General features: G+C 40.0%; 1 protein-coding gene across 1 annotated transcript in view; it reads left to right on the top strand.

Moving 5' to 3' along the window:
• Positions 1 to 23,093, top strand: part of LOC138363972 (uncharacterized) — a 140,071-nt gene that overhangs the window by 22,982 nt on the left and 93,996 nt on the right. Inside the window, exon 3 of the mRNA XM_069323424.1 lies at positions 15,892 to 16,079. Coding sequence (XP_069179525.1) covers positions 15,892 to 16,079 — 188 coding nt within the window. The remainder of the gene's footprint in view (positions 1 to 15,891; positions 16,080 to 23,093) is intronic.

Here is a 23,093-nt window from a genome sequence, read left to right on the forward strand (position 1 = left end):
TTGTCACATCCAACTCTAGTAAAAGCTTCCTTACATCTCCACTGGTAATCTCAAATTCCTCTAGTGGTGCCTGGTTAATAATTCCTTCTCTTATCTCTGGAACTTCTTGCTCTAATGTGAAGACTTCCTGGAATTTCATATTGACGAAACCCCCTCGCACACTTCCATATTATCCCCCCTCACACACTGCTTCGTCGTTTGTAGTGAATCTGTCTGAACCTATCCCCAGTTTCATTACCTATTCCTTCATCGATGTCTTTCCCTTGATGTGGCGGTGCAGCAATTTGGGTTGGGTCTTAGCCTTGCTTTTTGTCATTTTCGTATTGCCCTTCTGCCTCTCTTCTCACCCTGACGTATTCATTCCTGGCTCTCTGGTAACCTTCTGTGCTCTCAAGTGTCCTGTTATTTCTATAGTTTCTCCATGCTCTTTTACTTTGTTGTTTAGCTAGCTTACATCTCTGTTTAAACCATGGGTTTCTTTTTCTTGCATTTCAGTTTTCACCTTTTGGGCCGGGTTAAACTTTTCTGCTGCATCCTTGCACTTCTGCGTGATGTATTCCATCATGTCTTGGGCCATCTTTCCCCCTTAGCTCCGATTCCCATGTTACATCCGTTAGGAATTTTCTTATCTCCTCGTAATTTCCCTTACAGAATGCTAGCCTTTTGCTGTCAGTTCCCTTTGTAGGTCGAGTCTCGCTGGTTCATCGCTCCCCCTCATCTTTGTGGGTTCCCTACCATGTTGGCTTAGAAAGTTTCTTGTCGCCACCTCCAATAGTTTGGCTCTCCATGTATCCTCTTCTCCATGGGGTTCCATGTTCTTGCAGTCTATCCTTTCATGATTGAAGTCCCCCATGATGAGCAGTTGGGATCGATTTCAATAGGCAACATATATATATATATATATTTATATATATATATATATATATATTTATTTATATATATATATATATTTATATATATATATATATATATATATATATATATATATATATATATATATATATATATATATATATATATATATATATTTATATATGTCGTACCTAGTAGCCAGAACGCACTTTTCAGCCTACTATGCAAGGCCCGATTTGCCTAATAAGCCAAGTTATCATGAATTAATATATTTTCTCTAATTTTTTTCTTATGAAATGATAAAGCTACCTATTTCATTATGTATGAGGTAAATTTTTTTTATTGGAGTTAAAATTAACGTAGATATATGACCGAACCTAACCAACCCTACCTAACCTAACCTAACCCATGTTTATAGGTTAGGTTAGGTAGCCTAAAAAGGTAGGTTAGGTTAGGTTAGGTAGGTTAGGTAGTCGAAAAACAATTATTTCATGAAAACTTGGCTTATTAGGCAAATCGGGCCTTGCATAGTAGGCTGAGAAGTGCGTTCTGGCTACTAGGTACGACATATATATTTAGCAGTGTTCGAGTCCCCTGCTGTCCACTCGGCCGGCCGGCTAGCTTGGCAGTGTAAACTTAAGTTTGTATTAATATTAGAATCATAACAATCCAGTTGTATTTGCCACATTTAACATTTCAGTTTAACATAGAGCTGGCGAGTTCTGTTTGGGTCAGAGTGAGTTTGCCAGCATAGGTAAGCTGAGGTTTTAATTGAGGAAGTGGAGTTACAATCTGGAGGTGTTACAAAAGGCAGATTGAGAAAAAGAGATGGAGAGAGACAGACAGAAAGGCAGATGAAAGAAACATAGATGGAGAGAGAGAGATGCAGATTAAGAAAAAGAGACGGAGAGAGAGACAGTAAGAATAAAAATGAGAGGAAAAAGAAGAGTGGGAGGCATGGGAGGAGAGAGAGAGAGAGAGAGATCACATAAATATAACCCATCATAATGAGACAGACATTGCAGCCAAATTAGCGTGTAACAAAGATGAAGCTGAATTAGATCTAGGTATCCCCATCTCTACTGTCAAAACTATATTGGTCCAAACACTCATGTCTGATAGAAAAGAAATTACTGACTTCCAATGACCTGAAAGCAATAGTATAACAAGCTATGATTTGTTTAGATCTGAAACCTATATCTATGGGCAGCACAAAACGTCCACCAGGCTGTGCGACACAGTGGTTGCCAGGATCAGGTTGGGTTACCGTTACCTGTGGCAGGTGACGGATCTCTCAATCCTGAGCACTCCAGGTGCAAACTCTGTGAGCAGGAACTGCGGCACTACATCACTGAAAGACCAGTTATTAGACCTTTCAGACCAGTTGGCTCGAGGTACCTGGAGCTTTGCAAATCATTCTCGTGTTCTTGGAAGATATCCTTATAGTGAAGCCAAAATTTGCCAGTGCAGGCTACTGAATGTATGGCCCTGTATGACTAACCATCCTGCGAGATGGGGACTTTTCGTATCACTGCTACCTTATTCACTCTTGTGTTCATGATATCCTCATAACGAACCCAGAGTCTGTTAGTGCAGACTACTTATCATATGCCTCTGTATGACTAACCATCCTGTGTGATGGGGAATTTTTAGCATCACGTAACTAGCTTTTTGACACTGTACTCCCCTTCATGTAGTCTACGGTAGCTGTATTTTAATTATTAATGTATTAATAAAAAAAAGGAATACCTCCATACACCTATTCTGGTTATGGTAGTGCTTACATATTTGCACTTTAACATACACATCAAAAGTACACGCACACACTCAGACCAGAACAACCCCACACATCCACAAAACCACCCACATACATTAAGCATTTTTACTTAATTTAAAATAGAAACGTTTAAAAACATTAGTTATACGTTTGCACCAAAGGTCCATGAATTGAGTGACTGATTTTATATGTTAAAAACATATAATGGTACATACAAATGGTATTTTATATGTTAAAAACGACTTTATATAAATACCTTATATAAATCCTTTAACGAGGATCTATTGGAGGGCAAGTCTGGTGCCAGCAGCCGCGGTAATTCCAGCTCCAATAGCGTATATTAAAGTTGTTGTGGTTAAAAAGCTCGTAGTTGGATCTCAGTTCCGGACTGACGGTACACCGCCTGGTGCTTACTGTCACGCTCCGAACAGCTAACTAGCCCCGCCGGCTCGCACGGGGTGCTCTTCATCGAGTGTCCCGAGTGGCCGGCACGTTTACTTTGAAAAAATTAGAGTGCAACCAACGTCAAAAACATCAAAAAACACATTTAAGATGGTTTTCACAACTTTTCATCCAGATGAAAACCCTAATCACAGCTACTTTCCAAGCACCAGGCGTTAAGATATTTAAATATTTTATTTGTACTTGAATAAAGGTACATATTATTCTTTGGGATGGTAAATAATGAGATGTAAATAATAGCATTCATTTATTACAACAGTGTTTATTAATACATAGTTCTTATAAGACAGAAACGTGAATACAGGTCTTCAAATACATACAAGAGTCCAAAGAAGGCTTCGTGTATAATGATAACACAGGAAGCTTGAGGTTCATATCATGAGGCGGCAGTCAAGTGTGAGGTCAACTCACACAACTGCTCTCTCAACTCATGAGAGAGCAGTGAGATATTTGTGAGGTTGCAGGTCAAACGGAGCACTGTCAGCTCCTACCACATCCTCAAAAAGGTATCTCATTTACTACGTCCACTGCGATATTGTTTTCCTTTGCGTTCACAACGATTCCAATCCCTTCCTCTCTCTCTATTTGATTCTCTTTCTCCACGATTTTCTCGGTGATGGGGACGATGGGCTGGAGATCCTCGTCGCTGACGTTGTTCTGATCTGCTGCGATGTCTCTTTCTCGACCTTTCCTTCCCTCTTTCATGATCCATGAATCTGTCCCGATCCATTTCCCATTTTTTCTCAATTACTCTTTCTCGTTGTATGCCTCGATCTGTCTCCTGTGAGTGACTTCTGCGAAGAAGCTTTTCTCTTTCTCTGTCACATGGAAGGCCTCGGTGTGGGGAGCGAGAGTGGCCTCTGCCACCCTGGTCGTCACAGAGTGTTGTTGGGGATGGCTCTACTGGATCATTTCTTGGTCTTGGATTTCTTTCTTGGTGGAGTAAAGATGTCCTCCTCATCACTTTCCCTCTCGAGGTTGTCCAAATCATCATTTAATACGGATACTCGACCTTTAAGCTCGTTGTTGGCTTCATGAATCGGTCTCTTTTGGATCCTCGGTAAAATTATATCACATGAACATTCATCTCTTAATAAACAATCAATATATTCATCCATGTGAGTAAACTGGAACTGGCCGGAACGGTCAATAACGCGTAGTTTCCTAAAGTCATTAAGGAGAGGTTCCAGGTAACAATTGTAACAATTCAGTGATCCACATACAAGCCTCAAGTAAAATGCCCCCAAAGCACGAGCATACTTAAAATCCTCTTGTGTGATGAATTCTATAATTATGTCAGTCTCAGGTTGGATCTGGAGCATCTTTAGCACGAGACATAGGAATGGCGTGGGTCTGCTGTTGGCTCCGTGAACACCACCAATACACCTGAGGGCTATTGCTTTGTCGACTAGTAATTCCGCCGAGAGGGCAAAGCATTCTTCTTTCCAGTACCTAGAGTCGTATATCCTAGTTCTTATAATTTTCTCAACTAAATACTGGGGGTTTGTGCCGTGAGTGGCCCGGGCTTCCCTGATCGTGCGGTTGGCCATGTCGCCCACTGATTACAGAGCCCATGTTTGATTGATGATTGATGAAGATTAAGCCACCCAAAAGGTGGCACGGGCATGAATAGCCCGTAAGTGGTGGCCCTTTTAAGCCATTACCAGTATCAAGAGCTGATACTGGAGATCTGTGGAGGTGCGAATGCACCCTGCATGACGGGAGATGTCTCCCTTGTGAATGTGGTAAGATGAAGATGAAGCCACCCAAAAGGTGGCACAGGCATGAATAGCTCGTAAGTGGTGGCCCTTTTGAGCCATTACCAGTATCAATAGATGATACTGGAGATCTGTGGAGGTGCGACTGCACCCTGCGTGACGGGAGATGTCTCCCGGACCAAATGGTGACCAGATGGTGAGCCCATGTTTAAGATGGAGGCGTATTTATAAATGTCCTAGAGAAGAGGGTAGGAGTCAGGTGTCAGTGAGGGGTGAGGAGGAGGAGCAAGATTATGAGAGCATATGAACATAAACAAAGATAACTGCAGGAGGCCTATTGGCCCGTACGAGGCAGCTCCTATTTATAAGTACATAAGAACAAAGGCAATTGCAAAAGGCCTATTGGCCCTTACGAGGCAGCTCATATCTATAACCACCCAATCCCACTCATATACTTGTCCAACCCGCGCTTGAAACAATCGAGGGACCCAACCTCCACCACGTTATGCGGTAATTAGTTCCACAAATCAACAACCCTGTTACCGAACCAGTATTTACCCAAGTCTTTCCTAAATCTAAACTTATCCAATTTATACCCATTGTTTCGTGTTCTGTCTTGAGTTGATACTTTTAATACCCTATTAATATCCCCTTTGTTATGTCCATTCACCTACTTGTAAACCTTTATCATGTCACCCCTAACTCTTTGCCTTTTCAGTGAATGCAATTTAAGCTTTGTTAATCTTTCTTTATATGAAAGATTTCAAATTTGGGGAATTAACTTAGTCATCTTACGCTGAACACGTTCAAGTGAATTTATATCCATTCTATAGTATTGCGACCAAAACTGAACTGCATAATCTAAATGGGGCCTAACCAGAGCAAGATATAGCCGAAGAACCACACCAGGTGTCTTGTTACTAACGCTTCGATTAATAAATCCCAGTGTCCTATTTGCCTTATTACGAACATTCATGCATTGATCGTTTTGTTTTAAATTCTTACTAATCATAACTCTCAGATCCCTTTCGATATCCGACTTCGCAATCTCAGCCCCATCTAGCTCGTTTCTTGTAACTCTATCATCATTACCTAGCCTCATAACTTTACATTTATCAGCATTAAACTGCATCTTCCTATCCTGTGACCATTTCCAAACCCTGTTTACATCAACTTGAAGAGATAGTGAATCTTCTTCCGTATTAATTTCCCTACCGATTTTTGTATCATTGGCAAATTTGCAAATGTTGCTACTCAAACCTGAATCTAAATCATTTATATATATATTAAACAACAGAGGTCCCAGGACCAACCCGTCCTCGATTCAAGTCCATTACATTCAGCGGTCAACCCCACAGACGCATTCATAAATTTTAACTTGCTGTTCTTTCAAAACGGGAAATTTCTCAAGTATAAATTAATATTATAATATATTAGCATATTGTGTATATATAGGCATAGGATAGGTGAGGTTAGGTGTTTAGGTTCTGTTGGCGATTATTTGTATTTGTAGTACGTGGGTGAAGCATTTATAACGTTGTGATTCGAAGAAAATTCGTCAGTGAAGCACTTGTTCCGGATATGTTCGAACGTCAGCAGTTGTGAGTCGTGTGTAAACCGCTTTTCATTCATAAACAGGGTGTTTGGCGGGTGCATGGAATCACTTTTGGATCTTTGTTTGGAGGACGGGCTGCCAGGACAGAGCCTTGAGGCACTCCACTTACAACATTTTACCACTCGGACTTGACTATTTATACTAACTCTGTTTCCTTTGATATAGCCATGCCCTAATCCAGCTTAATATAGCACCCCCAATACCATGAGCCTCTATCTTTTTAATCAGTCTTTCATGTTTCACTGTATCAAAAGCTTTGCTAAAGTCAAGGTACACAACATCACAATCCTTACCACTATCAACTGCCTCAACTATGCTAGAATAAAAAGATAACAAATTTCTTAAACATGAACGGCCATTTATAAAACCATGTTGCGACTCAATTATTAATTTATGTTTTTCAAGATGAAGACGAATATTATTTGCAATTATAGATTCGAGTAACTTTCCCACAATAGACGTTAGGCTAATTGGTCGATAGTTTGACGCAAGTGATCTATCTCCTTTTTTAAAAACTGGTATCACATTAGCAACTTTCCATAACTCTGGCACTCTGCCTGACTATTGATTTATTAAATATGGTAGACAGTGGGTCGCAAAGCTCCTCTTTGCATTCCTTAAGCACCCTGGCAAACACTTCATCCGGCCCTGGGGATTTGTTTGGTTTTAGTTTTACTATTTGAACATTGTGTTCTGTGTTGGCATTGTTATGTTCTGGTCTTGTCCTTACTCTCATTGTGGGTAGAGTAAATAGTTCCGTGATTTGGGTGTTCATGTTAGGTTGTTCTATTCTTATGTGAATTGCTTCAAGAATATGTAATTTTCTTCCATCTTGGGTTTTGTCTATTTTACAGGTATTTTTGTTCAACATTTCTCTTGTTAGGGTGATGTCATGGGCTTGTCTCATGTGATTCCTAGGGGCACCGGATTGAAGATGGCATGTCAAACGCCTCGTCAGCTTGGTCGACGTCATACATATGTACTTAGATTGAAGGTTACATCCTTCGTGGGGGCAAGTGTACATGTATACAACACTTCACTGCTGCAGAGGGTTCTCCGTCGGCGTCGGGCTGTTTTTTGTTCCACAAAACAACTCTACTATCGAACCAGTATTTACAAAAGTCTTAACTAAATCTAAACTTATCCAATTTATACCCATTGTTTCGTGTTCTGTCTTGTCTTGATACTTTTAATACCCTATTAATATCCACCTTGTTATGTCCATTCATCTACTTGTAAACCTCTATCATGTCACCCCTAACATTTCGCCTTTCCAGTGAATGCAATTTAAGCTTTGTTAATCTTAATTCATATGAAAGATTTCTAATTTGGGAAATTAACTTAGTCATCCTACGCTGGACACGTTCAAGTCAATTTATATCCATTCTATAGTACTGTGACCAAAACTGAACTGCATAATCTAAATGGGGCCTAACCAGAGCAAGATATAGCTGAACACCACCAGGTGTCTTGTTATTAACGCTTCGATTAATAAATTCCAGTGTCGTATTTGCCTTATTACGAACATTCATGCATTGAACCTTTTGTTTTAAATTCTTACTAATGATAACTCCCGGATCCCTTTCGCAATCCGACTTCACAATCTCAACACTATCCAGCTTGTATCATGTAACTATCATCATTACCTAGCCTCAGAACTTTACATTTAAAAGCATTAAACTGCATCTGCCAATCCAGTGACCATTTCAAAACCCTATCTAGATGAACTTGAAGTGATAGTGAGTCCTCCTCCGAATTAACTTCCCTACCAATTTTCGTATCATCGGCAAATTTGCAAATGTTGCTACTCAAACGTGAATCCAAATCATTTATATATATTATAAACAACAGAGGTCCCAGGACAGAGCCCTGAGGTACTCCACTAACAACATTATCCCACTGGGACTTAACCCCATTTATACTAACTCTGTTTCCTTTGGAATAGCCATGCCCTAATCCAACTTAATATTGCACCCCCAATACCATGAGCTTCTATTTTTTTAATTAGTCTTTCATGTGGCACTGTATCAAAAGCTTTGCTAAAGTCAAGGTACACAACATCACAATCCTTACCACTATCAACTGCCTCAACTATGCTGGAATAAAAAGTTAGCAAATTTGTTAAACATGAACGGCCAATTGTAAAACCATGTTGCGACTCATTTATTAATTTATGTTTTTCAAGATGGAGACGAATTGTATTTGCAATTATTGATTGAAGTAACTTTCCCACAATAGACGTTAGGCTAATTGGCTGATAGTTTGACACAAGTAATCTATCTCCTTTCTTAAAATTGGTACCACATTAGCTACCTTCCATGACTCTGGCACTCTGCCTGACTCTATTGATTTATTAAATATGGTATACAGTGGCTCGGAAAGCTCCTCTTTGAATTCTTTAAGCACCCTGGCAAACACTTCATCCGGCCTTGGGGATTTGTTTGGTTTTAGTTTTTCTAATTGTTTAATTACATCCTCCCTGGTAACTGCTAAACTAGTCAACCTGTCCTCACCCCCACCCACATAGACTTGTTCGGCTGAAGGCATATTGTTAAGTTCTTCTTTAGTAAATACAGATATAAAATATTTGTTAAAAATACTACTCATCTCCTTGTCATTATCCGTTATTTGACCTGTCTCAGATTTTAATGGACCTATCCTTTTCCTAGTCTTAGTTCGATATAACTGAAAAAAACCTTTAGGATTTGACTTTGCTTGCTCTGCTATGCGAACTTCATAGTTTCTTTTTGCTTTCTTAATCTCTTTTTTAACATTTCTAACCAGTTGTATGAATTCCTGTTCTAAACTGACTTCCCCATTCTTAATCCTTTTGTACCAAGCTCTCTTTTTACCTATAAGGTTCTTTAAATTATTTGTTATCCACTTTGGGTCATTAGTATTCGATCTATTCAATTTGTATACTACACTACGTTCCTGTGCTTTGTTTAGAATATTCTTAAATAAGTTATATATTAAATCCACATCAAAATCCTCTTTTACGTCACCTTTCGCTGGGTTCATGTCTCGCTCCAAGACCGGCCCACACCCCATACCCAAGACTTTCCAATCTATTTGACCCCAAAAATTTCTTAGGCTATTAAAATCAGCTTTTCGAAAATCTGGCACTTTAACAGAATTTTCTCCTACAGGTCTATTCCATTCTATGCTAAATCTGATTACTTTGTGATCACTGTTCCCTAGCTCACTCCCAATTTCGATGTCATTAATTTGTGTTTCCCTGTTAGTTAACACTAAATCTAAAATATTATTTTCCCGCGTTGGTTCCTTAATGTGTTGCATAAGAAAGCAATCGTCATTTAATTCTAGAAAATCTTCTGCTTCACTATTCCCTGTTTTGTCCACCCAGTTTATTCCACTAAAATTTAAGTCACCCATGACATAAATACTGTTAGATCTAGATGCTCTAGATATTTCATCCCATAGATGCTTTGCTTCCATTCTGTCTAAATTTGGTGGCCTATATATAACTACTATTATAATATTATTTGCTTTTTCGTTTAATTCTATCCAAATAGTTTCTGTGTGTGGCTCAGTTTTGATTCCCTCTTTGAGACTACATTTCAAATTGTCCCTAACATATATGGCTACTCCCCCTCCTCATCTAATATATCTGTGTGAAATAGTTTAAATCCATTTATTTGATATTCAGCTAATAGTTCTCTGTTTTCTACATTCATCCACGTTTCGGTAAGTGCAATAATATCTATTTTTTTCTGACAAGAGCATTTAATTCGTTAATTTTATTTCTTAGACTTCTACTGTTAGTGTAATATACCCTAAGTGAATTGTTATTTTGGGGCCCTTTTCTTTCCCTGATCATTTTGCCAATTCTTTTCTCCCATGAATACTTTTATTACCTCCTTTCTCCAAATCAATTCCCTTACCACTATCTACTAACAGTTTAAACCCAAACAAACACCTCTAACCACTGGTTCCAACGAGTTTGCAACAGCAACAACCCCAGCCCTCGATAGATGCACCCCATCACAAGCATACATTTCATTTCTTCCATAGAAGTGTTCCCAGTTGTCTATGAAAGATATTGCATTTGATTTGCAATATCTTTCCAGCCGGCAATTGACACCAAGTGCCCTCGTCATCCATTCATTTCCCACTCCCTTTCTTGGAAGAATGCCACATATGATCGGGATTCCTCCCTTGCTCCTAACTAATTCAATGGCTGTCCTGAATCTCTGTATTAGTTCCTCACTCCTAACTCGCCCAACATCATTACCCCCTGCACTAATACAAATAATGGGTTTGTTCCCATTTCCCATCATAATATCATTCATGTTTCCAACAATATCACCAATTCCAGCTCCCGGATAGCAAACCCTTAATCTGTTCCCCCTATCTCTGGCACAAAACGTTCTGTCTAAATACCTCACCTGGGAATCTCCCACAACCAAAATTCGCTTCGGTACCTCCTTAACTTTCTGAGCAGCCTGAGGGGCCCGCGCTCTGCTGCTCCTCACTGATTTCCGTTCCGAGTGAACTGCAGCCTCACCACAGTACTCGTCCTCCAACACGGCAAATGAATTTGCTGTCCTTAGGGCGTCTGTAGGCGGCCTTGTCAAGGTCTTCTTAAGACCCCTGTCCTTCACAACTCTCCACAATGAGGTCCCGTCAACACTGGTCTCCTCCTTCGTTTCCTCCCGAAGTCTCAGCCGTCGTACCTCCTCCCGCAGGGAATCCATCTCTGCTCTCAGAGCTCCAACCAGACTCACCAAATCCTTCACTAATCCTTCCATTATTGCAATAATAATGTTACTACAATCGTTTGTTTGGGGTTTGGTTTAAAATGTTAGTACATCATATGAAGATCAAATTACCCTATTAATAAAAGGAATTTTTATTTTAAAGAAATTAATATTTTAATAAAGGAATTTCCTAAAATATGGGAATTTATATGGAGGAAGGAGGTAAAAAAAGTATGTGTTTGTGGGAGAAACAAATTGGCAAAATGATCAGGGAAAGAGAAGGGCCTCAAAATAACAACACACTTAGGGTGTATTACACTAACAGTAGAAGTTTAAGAAACAAAATAATCGATTTAAATGCTCTTGTCTGCACAAGAAAAAAAGATATTATTGCACTTACCGAAACGTGGATGAATGTAGAAAATAGAGAACTATTAGCTGAATCTATACAAATAAAAATGGAAATGTTCGTTTGTTCAAAATCGCTAATCTCCGAAAGTTCTTCACAGATTGCCTTGAAATTTTCACACAACGTTCCATTTGCATCCGGCTAGATTTTTATATATATGCTATATAGATGTCACGTCTGACGGTAAAAAAAACATGCTTTTTCTGAAAAACTGTTTTTCAAATGATTTTCTTGAAAGAAATCTTCGAAACCTCTTTACTGATTGCTTTGAAATTTTGACAACGTTGCTTTCGAATAAGTGCGTCTTCTTATATATCTACTATATACATGCCTCACCTGTGACAGGAAAAAAAACATGCTTTTATTAAAAATCAGCGCCATCTGTTGGACGTAAGAGTAACATACGCTGTAATCTCCAAAAATTCTTCACCGATTGCTTCACCTACTATATAGATGCCACCCCTCTGACAGGTAGACATATGCGTTTTTGAAAAACAGCGCCATCTGTTGCACATAATTCCAACATGCACGCTATATTAAATATGTCACGAATTCCATTTCAATGTTTCTGATTGCAATGACAAGTTTTATTTTCATAGATTTCGATTTATTTTATTTTTATTGAATTATTTTGTGTTACATTGTGTTGAAATTGAGCTGTGTTTACCATGCCATTCATTTTGCAAGTCAGTATAGATGCCACACCTGTGACAGGTAAAACTATGGTTTTCTTGAAAAACAGTGCCATCTGTTGCATGTAGGAGCAAAACACATGCTATTCTAAATATGTTACAATTCCATTTCAGTGTTTCTGTTTGCATTGATAAATTTAATTTTCATAGATTTTGATTTATTTTCATTTTGATTTAATTATTTTGTGTGAATTGAGTTGGAACTGAGCTGTGTTTACCATACCGTTCATTTCGTGAGTATAGTTTATTTTATTTTTATTTTTTTATTTTCATTTCATTTTTTAACCGTTTTTCTTGTTTCAATGATTGGAACATCAGATCACTTTATGTTCCCAATTTTCTAATGGGAACATCAGACCATTTGGGAAGGCATCAGACGAGCGAGTGGGGAATGGTGGTTATGACGAGGGGACGGAAGTGAGATGGTGGAGAGGACGAGGGGACAATTAGGGGGGTAATAGTGGGGAAGGACAATGGGACGGGGGAGTTTAGGATGGTGGGAATGGGGTAATGGAGAATGGAAGGGTGGACAAACGGACAGGGGAATGGGGAATGGTGGGGAGGACGAGGGGACGGTGGAGTGGGGAATGGTTAAGAGGCCGAGGAGACAGGTTGGGGGGCGGGAATGGTTGGAAGGACTGGGATGCCAGGGAAGGTTGCTGAGCCACAGCAACGTGCGGCCGGGTACTGCTAGTATCAAATAAATGCATTTAAACTATTTCACACAGATAGATATACTAGACGAGGAGGGGGGAGTAGCCATATATGTTAGGGAAAATTTGAAATGTAGTCTCAGAGGAAATTAAAACCGAGCCCCACAAACTATTTGGATAGAATAAAACGAAAAAGCAAATAATAACAATTACATACAGGCCACCTAACTTAAGACAGGTTGGAAGCATAGCACTTGTGGGATGAAATATCTAGAGCATCTAGATCTAACAGTTTTATGTCATGGGTGACTTTAATTTTAGTGGAATAAACTGGTTGAGCCAAACAGGGAATAACAACAGTTAGGGGGCATGACCTCGAATAAATTGGTTTAACAGAACAGGGAAAAAGTGAAGCGGAAGATTTTCTATAATTAATTGACGATTGCTTTCTTACGCAACACATTAAGGAACCAATGCGAGAAAATAGTATTTTAGATTTAGTGTTAACTAACAGGGGAAAAACAAATTAATGACATCGAAATAGGGAATGAGCTAGGGAACAGTGATCAAAGAAATCATATTTAGCATAGAATGGAATAGATCTGTAGGAGAAAATTCTGTTAAACTGCCAGATTTTCTAAAAGCTGATTTCAATAGCCTAAGAAATTTTTTGGGTCAAATAGATTGGAATGTCATAGGTATGTGGTGTGAGCTAGACGTGAACCCAGCGACAGGTGACGTAAACGGGGATTTCGATGTGGATTCAAAATATAACCTATTTAAAAATATTCTAAGCAAAGAACAGGAACGAAGTATACCATACAAATTGAATAGATCGAATACTAATGATCCAAAGTGGATAACAAAGGATCTGAAGAACCTTACAGGTAAAAAGACTGCGTGGTACAAAAGGATTAAGAATGGGGAAGTCAGTTTAGAGCAGGAATTCGTACAACTGGTTTGAAATACTAAAAAAGAGATAAGGAAAGCAAAAAGAAACTATGAAGTTCGCATAGCAGAGCAAGCAAAAACAAATCCTAAAGGGTTTTTCCAATTATACCGGACAAAAATTAGGGAAAGGATAGGTCCATTAAAAACCGAGACAGGTCAAACAACAGATGAAGAGATGAGTAGTATTTTTAATAAATATTTTATATCTGTATTTACTAAAGAGGAACTTGACAATATGCCTTCAGCCGAACAAGTCTATGTGGGTGGGGACGAGGACAGGTTGACTAGTTTAGCAGTTACCAGGGAGGATGTTCTTAAACAAATAGTAAAACTCAAACCAAACAAATCTCCAGGGCCGTATGAACTGTTTGCCAGGGTGCTTAAAGAATGCAAAGAGGAGCTTTGCGACCCACTGTCTACCTTATTTAATAAATCAATAGAGTCAGGCAGAGTGCCAGAGTTATGGAAAGTTGCTAATGTGATACCAGTTTTTAAAAAAGGAGATAGATCACTTGCGTCAAACTATCGACCAATTAGCCTAACGACTATTGTGGGAAAGTTACTCGAATCTATAATTGCAAATAAAATTCGTCTTCATCTTGAAAAACATAAATTAATAATTGAGTCGCAACATGGTTTTATAAATGGCCGTTCATGTTTAACAAATTTGTTATCTTTTTGTTCTAGCATAGTTGAGGCAGTTGATAGTGGTAAGGATTGTGATGTGTACCTTGACTTAAGCAAAGATTTTGATACAGTGCCACATGAAAGACTGATTAAAAAGATAGAGGCTCATGGTATTGGGGGCGCTATAATAAGCTGGATTATTGCATGGCTATACCAAAGAAAACAGAGTTAGTATAAATGGAGTCATGTCAGAGTGGGAAAATGTTGTAAGTGGAGTGCCTCAGGGCTCTGTCCTGGGACCTCTGTTGTTTATAATATATATAAGTGATTTAGATTCAGGTTTGAGTAGCAACATTTGCAAATTTGCCGATGATACGAAAATCGGTAGGGAAATGAATTCGGAGGAGGACTCACTATCTCTTCAAGTTGATCTAAATAGGGTTTTGAAATGGTCAAAGGATTGGCAGATGCAGTTTAATGCTGATAAATGTAAAGTTATGAGGCTAGGTAATGATGATAGAGTTACAAGATACGAGCTAGATGGGGCTGAGATTGCGAAGTCGGATATCGAAAGGGATCTGGGAGTTATGATTAGTAAGAATTTAAAACAAAACGATCAATGCATGAATGTTCGTAATAAGGCAAATAGGACACTGGGGTTTATTAATCGAAGCGTTAGTAACAAGACACCTGGTGTGGTTCTTCAGCTATATCTAGCTCTGGTTAGGCCCCATTTAGATTATGCAGTTCAGTTTTTGTCGCTGTACTATAGAATGGATATAAATTCACTTGAACATGTCCAGCGTAGGATGACTAAGTTAATTCCCCAAATTAGAAATCTTTCATATGAAGAAAGAATAACAAAACTTGAATTGTATTCACTGGAAAGGCGAAGAGAAGAGGTTTACAAGTGGATGAATGGACATAACAAAGGGGATATTAATAGGGTATTAAAAGTATCAACACAAGACAGAACACGAAACAATGGGTATAAATTGGATAAGCAGGCGATGAGTCACAATAACGTGGCTGAAGTATGTTGACCAGACCACACACTAAAAGTTGAAGGGACGACGACGTTTCGGTCCGTCCTGGACCATTCTCAAGTCGAAACGTCGTCGTCCCTTCAACTTTTAGTGTGTGGTCTGGTCAACATAAATTGGATAAGTTTAGATTTAGGAAAGACTTGGGTAAATACTGGTTCAGTACCAGAGTTGTTGATTTGTGGAACCAATTATCGCGTAACGTGGTGGAGGTGGGGTCCCTCAATTGTTTCAAGCGCGGGTTGGACAAGTATATGAGTGGGATTGGGTGGTTATAGAATTGGAGCTGCCTCGTATGGGCCAATAGGCCTTCTGCAGTTACCTTTGTTCTTATGTTCTTATACTTCTATTGTTTTTTTTTCATCTTACAGGAACTAAGGGATGATGCTGGTTTCACAGTACTGATGCGGGCTAATGCAGCAGGTCACCTTAGTACAGTTGAAACGCTGATCATAGGAGATGTTTTCAGCATATCGTCGTACCATTACGACCATCTGGTCATGCTGCTGTCGCAAGCCTTCTGCTTGAAAAAGGCGCCAACCCTCATCTCCAACTCAAGGTGAGTGAGTACCTGTTGCTACCAGGCCCCCCTGCTCATGGGGCCTGGTAGATAGCGTGCAGGACTCTTAATTCTGTGGCGGGGGTTTGATTCCCTCACCAGGCAGAAACAAATGGGCAAAGTTTCTTTCACCCTGAATGCTCCTGTTACCTAGCAGTAAATAGGTGCCTGGGAGTTAGTGAGCTGTCACGGGCTGCTTCCTTGTGTGTGTGTGTGTACTCACCTATATGTACTCACCTATATGTGCTTGCAGGATCGAGCATTGACTCTTGGATCCCGCCTTTCTAGCTATCGGTTGTTTACAGCAATGACTCCTGTCCCATTTCCCTATCATACCTAGTTTTAAAAGTATGAATAGTATTTGCTTCCACAACCTGTTCCCCAAGTGCATTCCATTTTTCTACTACTCTCACGCTAAAAGAAAACTTCCTAACATCTCTGTGACTCATCTGAGTTTCCAGTTTCCACCCATGTCCCCTCGTTCTGTTATTATTACGTGTGAACATTTCATCTATTTCCACTTTGTCAATTCCCCTGAGTATTTTATATGTCCCTATCATATCTCCTCTCTCCCTTCTTTTCTCTAGTGTCGTAAGGTTCAGTTCCTTCAGCCGCTCTTCATATCCCATCCCTCGTAACTCTGGGACAAGCCTCGTCGCAAACCTCTGAACCTTCTCCAGTTTCTTTATGTGTTTCTTCAGGTGGGGGCTCCATGATGGCGCGGCATACTCTAAGACGGGTCTCACGTAGGCAGTGTAAAGCACCCTAAAAGCTTCCTCATTTAGGTTTCTGAATGAAGTTCTAATTTTCGCCAGTGTAGAGTACGCTGCTGTCGTTATCCTATTTATATGTGCCTCAGGAGTTAGATTAGGTGTCACATCCACTCCCAGGTCTCTTTCTCGAATCGTTACAGGTAGGCTGTTCCCCTTCATTGTGTACTGTCCCTTTGGTCTCCTGTCACCTGATCCCATTTCCATAACTTTACATTTACTGGTGTTAAACTCCAGTAGCCATTTCCCTGACCATCTCTGCAGCCTGTTTAAGTCCTGTGTGTGTGTGTGTGTGTGTGTGTGTGTGTGTGTGTGTGTGTGTGTGTGGTGTGGGAAAAAAAAAAGTAGTAGTTAGTAAACAGTTGATTGACAGTTGAGAGGCGGGCTGAAAGAGCAAAGCTCAACCCCCGCAAACACAACTAGGTGAATACAGTTAATTGATTTCTTCCTTCATATATTTATTGGAAGTTTCTAATGATATACAGTACATTATTTCACTCATAATCAATCATACCTTTGACTAAGATAAGATGTTTATTCAGGTTATTTATTTATTTATTTATTTATATACAAGAAGGTACATTGGGTTTGTGAGAATACATAGCATAGTATTTACAATCTGGTAAAGCCACTAGTACGCGCAGCGTTTCGGGCAGGTCCTTAATCTAACAGATAATTTTAAGTAGGTAAATTCTAGCAGAATTAATAAAATAAATACATTGCAAGAAAACAATGGAGATGAGAGATTAGTAAGTACATTAAAGCACATTGGCATATTAAAGCTCTGATTGATTACAATGACAGCTTAATTGGTAATTTAAACAAGATTAATAGACACCATACATATATAACGGTACATACATAGAAAATGAGTTACGAACATACATACATATACCACAATGTACCCCTGGGGAGTTCCGTCTTGTCAGGAGTCCTATCTTCTAATTGAGGTTTTTTACCTGTTCGTTTAAAGGTTGATGTCTGAACCACTATTAACTTCTCAGGCTCATGGGGTGGGCCACCAGGCCCCCGAGTCTGACTGTGATTAGACTTTCGAATTGTGAACACACAGAAATCACAATTGCGTGATGCATCATATGAACAAATCCACAAGAGCCGTGACGAGGATTCGAACCTGCGTCCGAGAGCATCCCAGACACTGCCTTAATCGACTGAGCGACGACATGGTCAAGGGTTGAAACCGAAGTTCTACTGAACTTACTGGATCCTGCATCCTCTCCGAGGCACAAACCGTCCTTTGTGGATTTGTTCATTTGATGCATCACGCAATTGAGATTTGTGTGTGTAATGAAGTAAGGGCGAAGAGTGAGAACGGCCTATTGACATAGCTCGAGTGCATGGGGGAGTTGTGTAAAACCCTGGTTTGTGCCTCGGAGAGGCAGCAGGATCCAATAAGTTCAGTAGAACTTCGGTTTCAACCCTTGACCATGTCGTTGCTCAGTCGATTAAGGCAGCGTCTGGGATGCTCTCTGACGGAGGTTCGAATCCTAGTCACGGCCCTTGTGGATTTGTTCATTCGAATTGTGAAGATAACTTGATAGTAGGTATTTGTAGAAAAAAAACAAAATTTCTTTCACCCAAAACCTGCTTCCAACACTAATAAGTAGTGTAAAGTGCGACTACGACGACGCGCGCCATCTGCCCAGGTGGCACTCTTGAGTGCCAGGTGGGCAGGTGTTGCGCGTCGTCGTAGTCTCAGCGCGTCGTCGTAGTCGCAAAGGGTTTGGGGGGAATTTTCCCGGAAGTTTGGCGCGTGTGAGCGTCCGGTGTTAAGGTATGTGGTCAGGAAAGATGGGAGGTCATGTTGTTGGGTGCCAGGTGGCGCGCGTCGTCGTAGTCGCAAAGGGTTTGGGGGGAATTTTCCCGGAAGTTTGGCGTGTGTGAGCGTCCGGTGTTAAGGTATGTGGTCAGGAAAGATGGGAGGTCATGTTGTTGGGTGCCAGGTGGGCAGGTGGCGCGCGTCGTCGTAGTCGCAGCGCGTCGTCGTAGTCGCAAGGGGTTTGGGGGGAATTTTCCCGGAAGTTTGGCGCATGTGAGCGTCCGGTGTTAAGGTATGTGGTCAGGAAAGATGGGAGGTCATGTTGTTGGGGGTGTAGGAAAGTATGTGGGCTATGTGGTAGAGTAAGAAATACAAGGAAAAGAGTTAAATATGTATGTGTGTTTGTCATAGACTTAATCCTGTGTGACGATAATAGTTTGATGATAGTAAGTAAGGTAAGTAGAGGTTGAGTGTGAGGGGGGAGCCAACATAAGGTGTATATGATGTTTGGGGTGGGGGAAGGGGGAGGGGAGAGGAGAACCCCCATACCTGAGAGGATAACATTGACGTCCATTAGCTTCCCCCTACAGGAAGCCGTAAGTGTTGAGGGGTAAGAGAGAGAGAGCACCCTCTTGCAGAAGTGGTCCATTTGCTTTAATGGTTTTTCGATGTCTTCAGAGTTGAGTGCAGATGTTCACCCCACCATGGCTCTACCTCCACTGCGGATTCGTTAAGGAGGGGAGCGAGGTTCATACTCTCGCCAGCAGGGGCCCTCACCAGCAGACCCTCACCTGCCAACCATCAATCACTCCCACCCCTCATCCCCTCCTCTCCCCATACCATCAACCATTGTTCTGTGCAAAGCCTTTAGTATTATTATTCCTGTTAATATGTGTAAGCTATATCGTAACGTGACCAACATGGCAGCAACATCATCATTCTTTGCCCAAATAGCATTTTTTTTTAAGAGCGATAAACGAGGAAAAAATAAACACATAATATATAAATTTATTTCTTTTATTAAACACTTAAGCGATTTACAACGATAATAATAATAATAATTATTATAATAATAAGACTTCTTCTTGGTGGTTTAGCTAGCAGACAGATGGGGAAAGGCTTTCATTCAGTCTATCGAACCTTCCCACCACGCTAGTCAACCAGCCAATCTGTAGAAAGGGTTTAGGTAGTAGACAGACAGATTGGGAGTCATTCATCCAGTCCAACGAACCTTCCTGGCACGCTAGGCAACCAGTCAATCTGTAGAAAGGGGAAAAGGTTATAAGTTTTGTTGTTGTTGTCAATGTTGTAAACATAAATACAGACGTAATTATATTCATCATTCAATCCTAACATAAAGTATTACTCACCGCACTATCATCCTAGCCAACTTCGTCACACAACGTTTCACACTCAGCATCAGTACCGTTTAAGCAGAATGTTTGCTTACACACAGGCATTTTCATCTGAGCATAATTGAATTTCAACACTTTTTCATCATTCTTGCGAAATTGTCCATATTTAGATGCTTCATCAAAGTGAAGCAGGGCGGCCTCTAAGCCTAGTCTGCAAAAATGATATGCAAAATAAACGGCGTAATTCCCACAAAAGTAACTATTCAAGGATTGAATCCTTTTCTTCATAATATATAGGGTATAGTCTTGGAAGTAAGACATAAACTCTTCGAAATATCTTGAATAAGATCCTATTGCAGGATTGGCATAGCTGTCTAGTATAACTATCTCGCTTCTACCTTCATCCTTATTTACATAGAATGTTATCCAATGCCCCATTTTATTACGAGAACCAGACTCCAGAGTGTTGATTATGAACACCACAGGTCTTTTTTTATGTATTTTTGTCAGTATTTTCCTTACGTCATCGGCTAGGAAACAACCTAGATAGTCTACCTTATCACCTAAATTACTTCTGATAGCCTCAATTATTTCCAAACAATTCATATTAGTATTTTATCCTCGCGTATCGCAAATAACGCGACGATCCGCGTTAATGCTGATCACACCTGTTGTAGACCCATAAACTAGAATGACTTTATTTCTAGCCACACCGCGTTTAAATTCCAAAGCGATCCGCAGATTACCACTTTTTTCAATCAGGATGGTGTCATCTATATCCTCATGTTGTAAATTAAAGGCCAGTATGGTTCCACCATTCACATATGTGTCATAAGATAATATATTGTCTTTATCGAAGCCTAAGGCTTGTAATGCAGTGTAATACAACTTGGCGCAGTTATGAGGGAAGTCGCACCCAATATTGACAATATTAGTGCTATTCTGTGATATTAATACTTTACTAAGCTCGCAGTTTTCCAAATAAAGCGGGTTGCGATTATATGCACCAGACACAGCCTCCATATCAAGGATGATCATATATAAATGTTCTGGTATAACAGTCCCCCACGGCTGGTCCATTGTTATCGAGCGCTGACCTGTGCCCAATATATACGTTTTGTATAAAGTTTTATTAAAAGTATACGTAATAGGAGAGTTGTTCTGCACCATGGCTTTATTAACAGCTACTAATCCTTCAGGGTATGGCAATACCCGATCCACCCATAGACGTGTAGACTTGATATTGTATTTAAAATTCGCGTGTTCATTATCGCTGAGTATAAGCCACTTATCAGGTTGAAGTTCGAGCCGCACCCTGATGTCCACATTATCCAAAACGTATTCACTAACGGATGTGACATCCAACATTAGTTTAAAACAGGTATTCACGCCACTCGTTTTCATATCAGTCATCCGTTGCTTCTCACCAGCCGAGGCGTTAGTGAAATAACCAGCTTCAATTTTACCAGGATCGACGCGGTTAAAAAACTGTGACAGTTTATCATAGCGGTTAGCCTTACACCCAGAAATCGTAGATAATAACTTTACATATGACCAGAATGAGAATAATGAGCTGGTTTCAACTACTGTTTCGTTTAAATACACAATAGCGGATTTGAATAGAGTTTGCGATAATCCATTCACCAACGAAACGTTTTTAGCGTCTCCTAAAGGCGTTATTCCATCTTCTTCGGTTAGATCAATAGACAACTCCAAAGCTATAGATGATAAATCCACCAGTTGACCATTCACTCCCTTGAGGATGAATTCCAGATAAGTGTCTGTAAACTTATTATTGACCCCAGAATTCACAGGTAATACATCCACCGTTTGTCTGCTTGCAATTGTTGATTCTACCAATCGAGGGGAAAATACTTTAGGAAAGGCTTCACTAACAGCAGCTGTATAGTGTTCTAATGGCACCTGGAGGCCCAGAGCGTTATATCCGGCCATGTTCGCGCTTTAGACAACACCAACCGAGTGAGAAGAAGTTATGACAGCACATCATTATATTTCGCTTTAGTAAAACGTTTGATGTTTACTAATTTTTTTGTTTGTTTATTCTTTTTCTGCACTCTTCCACCTATCATTTGCTTCCCCACTCCTTTCAATGTTTCAATTCCGCGTTTCTTAAGAGATTGTTTGAAAGTTTGTCATTATTAATATCGTCTAGTACGTTCTGTCCCAAGCTAAGCGCAGCCGGGGCCAGAGTCCTCATGATAAAGGGCGCTGCTCGACGCGCTATCCCGCTTAAAAAGGAAAATATTCCTCCTCCACGCATATAACGTCTACTGCTGTTGAAAATCCGTATATCATCAGTCCCCCCACCTCTAGGAGGGGTTAACAGAATGTATAATTCCTCAACAGAGGGGGGAATAAAGTGGACACGCATTTCTCCGCTTGTTTGAGACGAATGAGGAGTGGCGGGAAAGCGTTGGTGTTATATACCTCCTGCAACGGGACGTACATGCAAGACTGCTATGGTGCACCCACGTTCATCAAAATGTATTGGGTTACCATCTTGATCCCTAATAGTGATGCTGATGCTGTCTATCAAGTTAATGTTAAGACGCACATATAGTTTTTTATTGTTGCTGTTATCACTTCCATTTAGGGAGATTACATCCAAAATATTTACAGACTGGTTTCCATATCTAGTAGAAGAGATTTTATCGCAATAAACACACAGAATATCAACTCCTCCTCTAGGCATTGGCGGGAATAGACATGTGTTAACTACACTCGAGGCATACTGACGTTTTGCGAATATGTCATATTCTATTTCTGGAACTACGCTTAACACTTTCCCAAAAGCGGTTCCAAATGATAATGTAACTCTACTGATGTTTTTATGCCCCGTTGCAGAGCTAATATTCTCGTCACTAATCACAGTAGTGAACTTGTTTCGATTGGAGGAAGAATCATATTTAATAAAATGCGTTCCATATTTAGCTGAAAATTGTTTTAATGACTTTCCTAAAATCTCAGTTTATCATTACTTGAAAATATGGCCTCTATTTCTGTATTAATCGTGGTATTAATTTCTTTTATAGTTCCAGCTAAAACATCAGATGATAATAAATGCTTTGAATGCATGTATTTCCCCTCA

This window comes from Procambarus clarkii, chromosome 12, assembly GCF_040958095.1.
Source record: "Procambarus clarkii isolate CNS0578487 chromosome 12, FALCON_Pclarkii_2.0, whole genome shotgun sequence".
Lineage (NCBI taxonomy): Eukaryota > Metazoa > Arthropoda > Malacostraca > Decapoda > Cambaridae > Procambarus > Procambarus clarkii.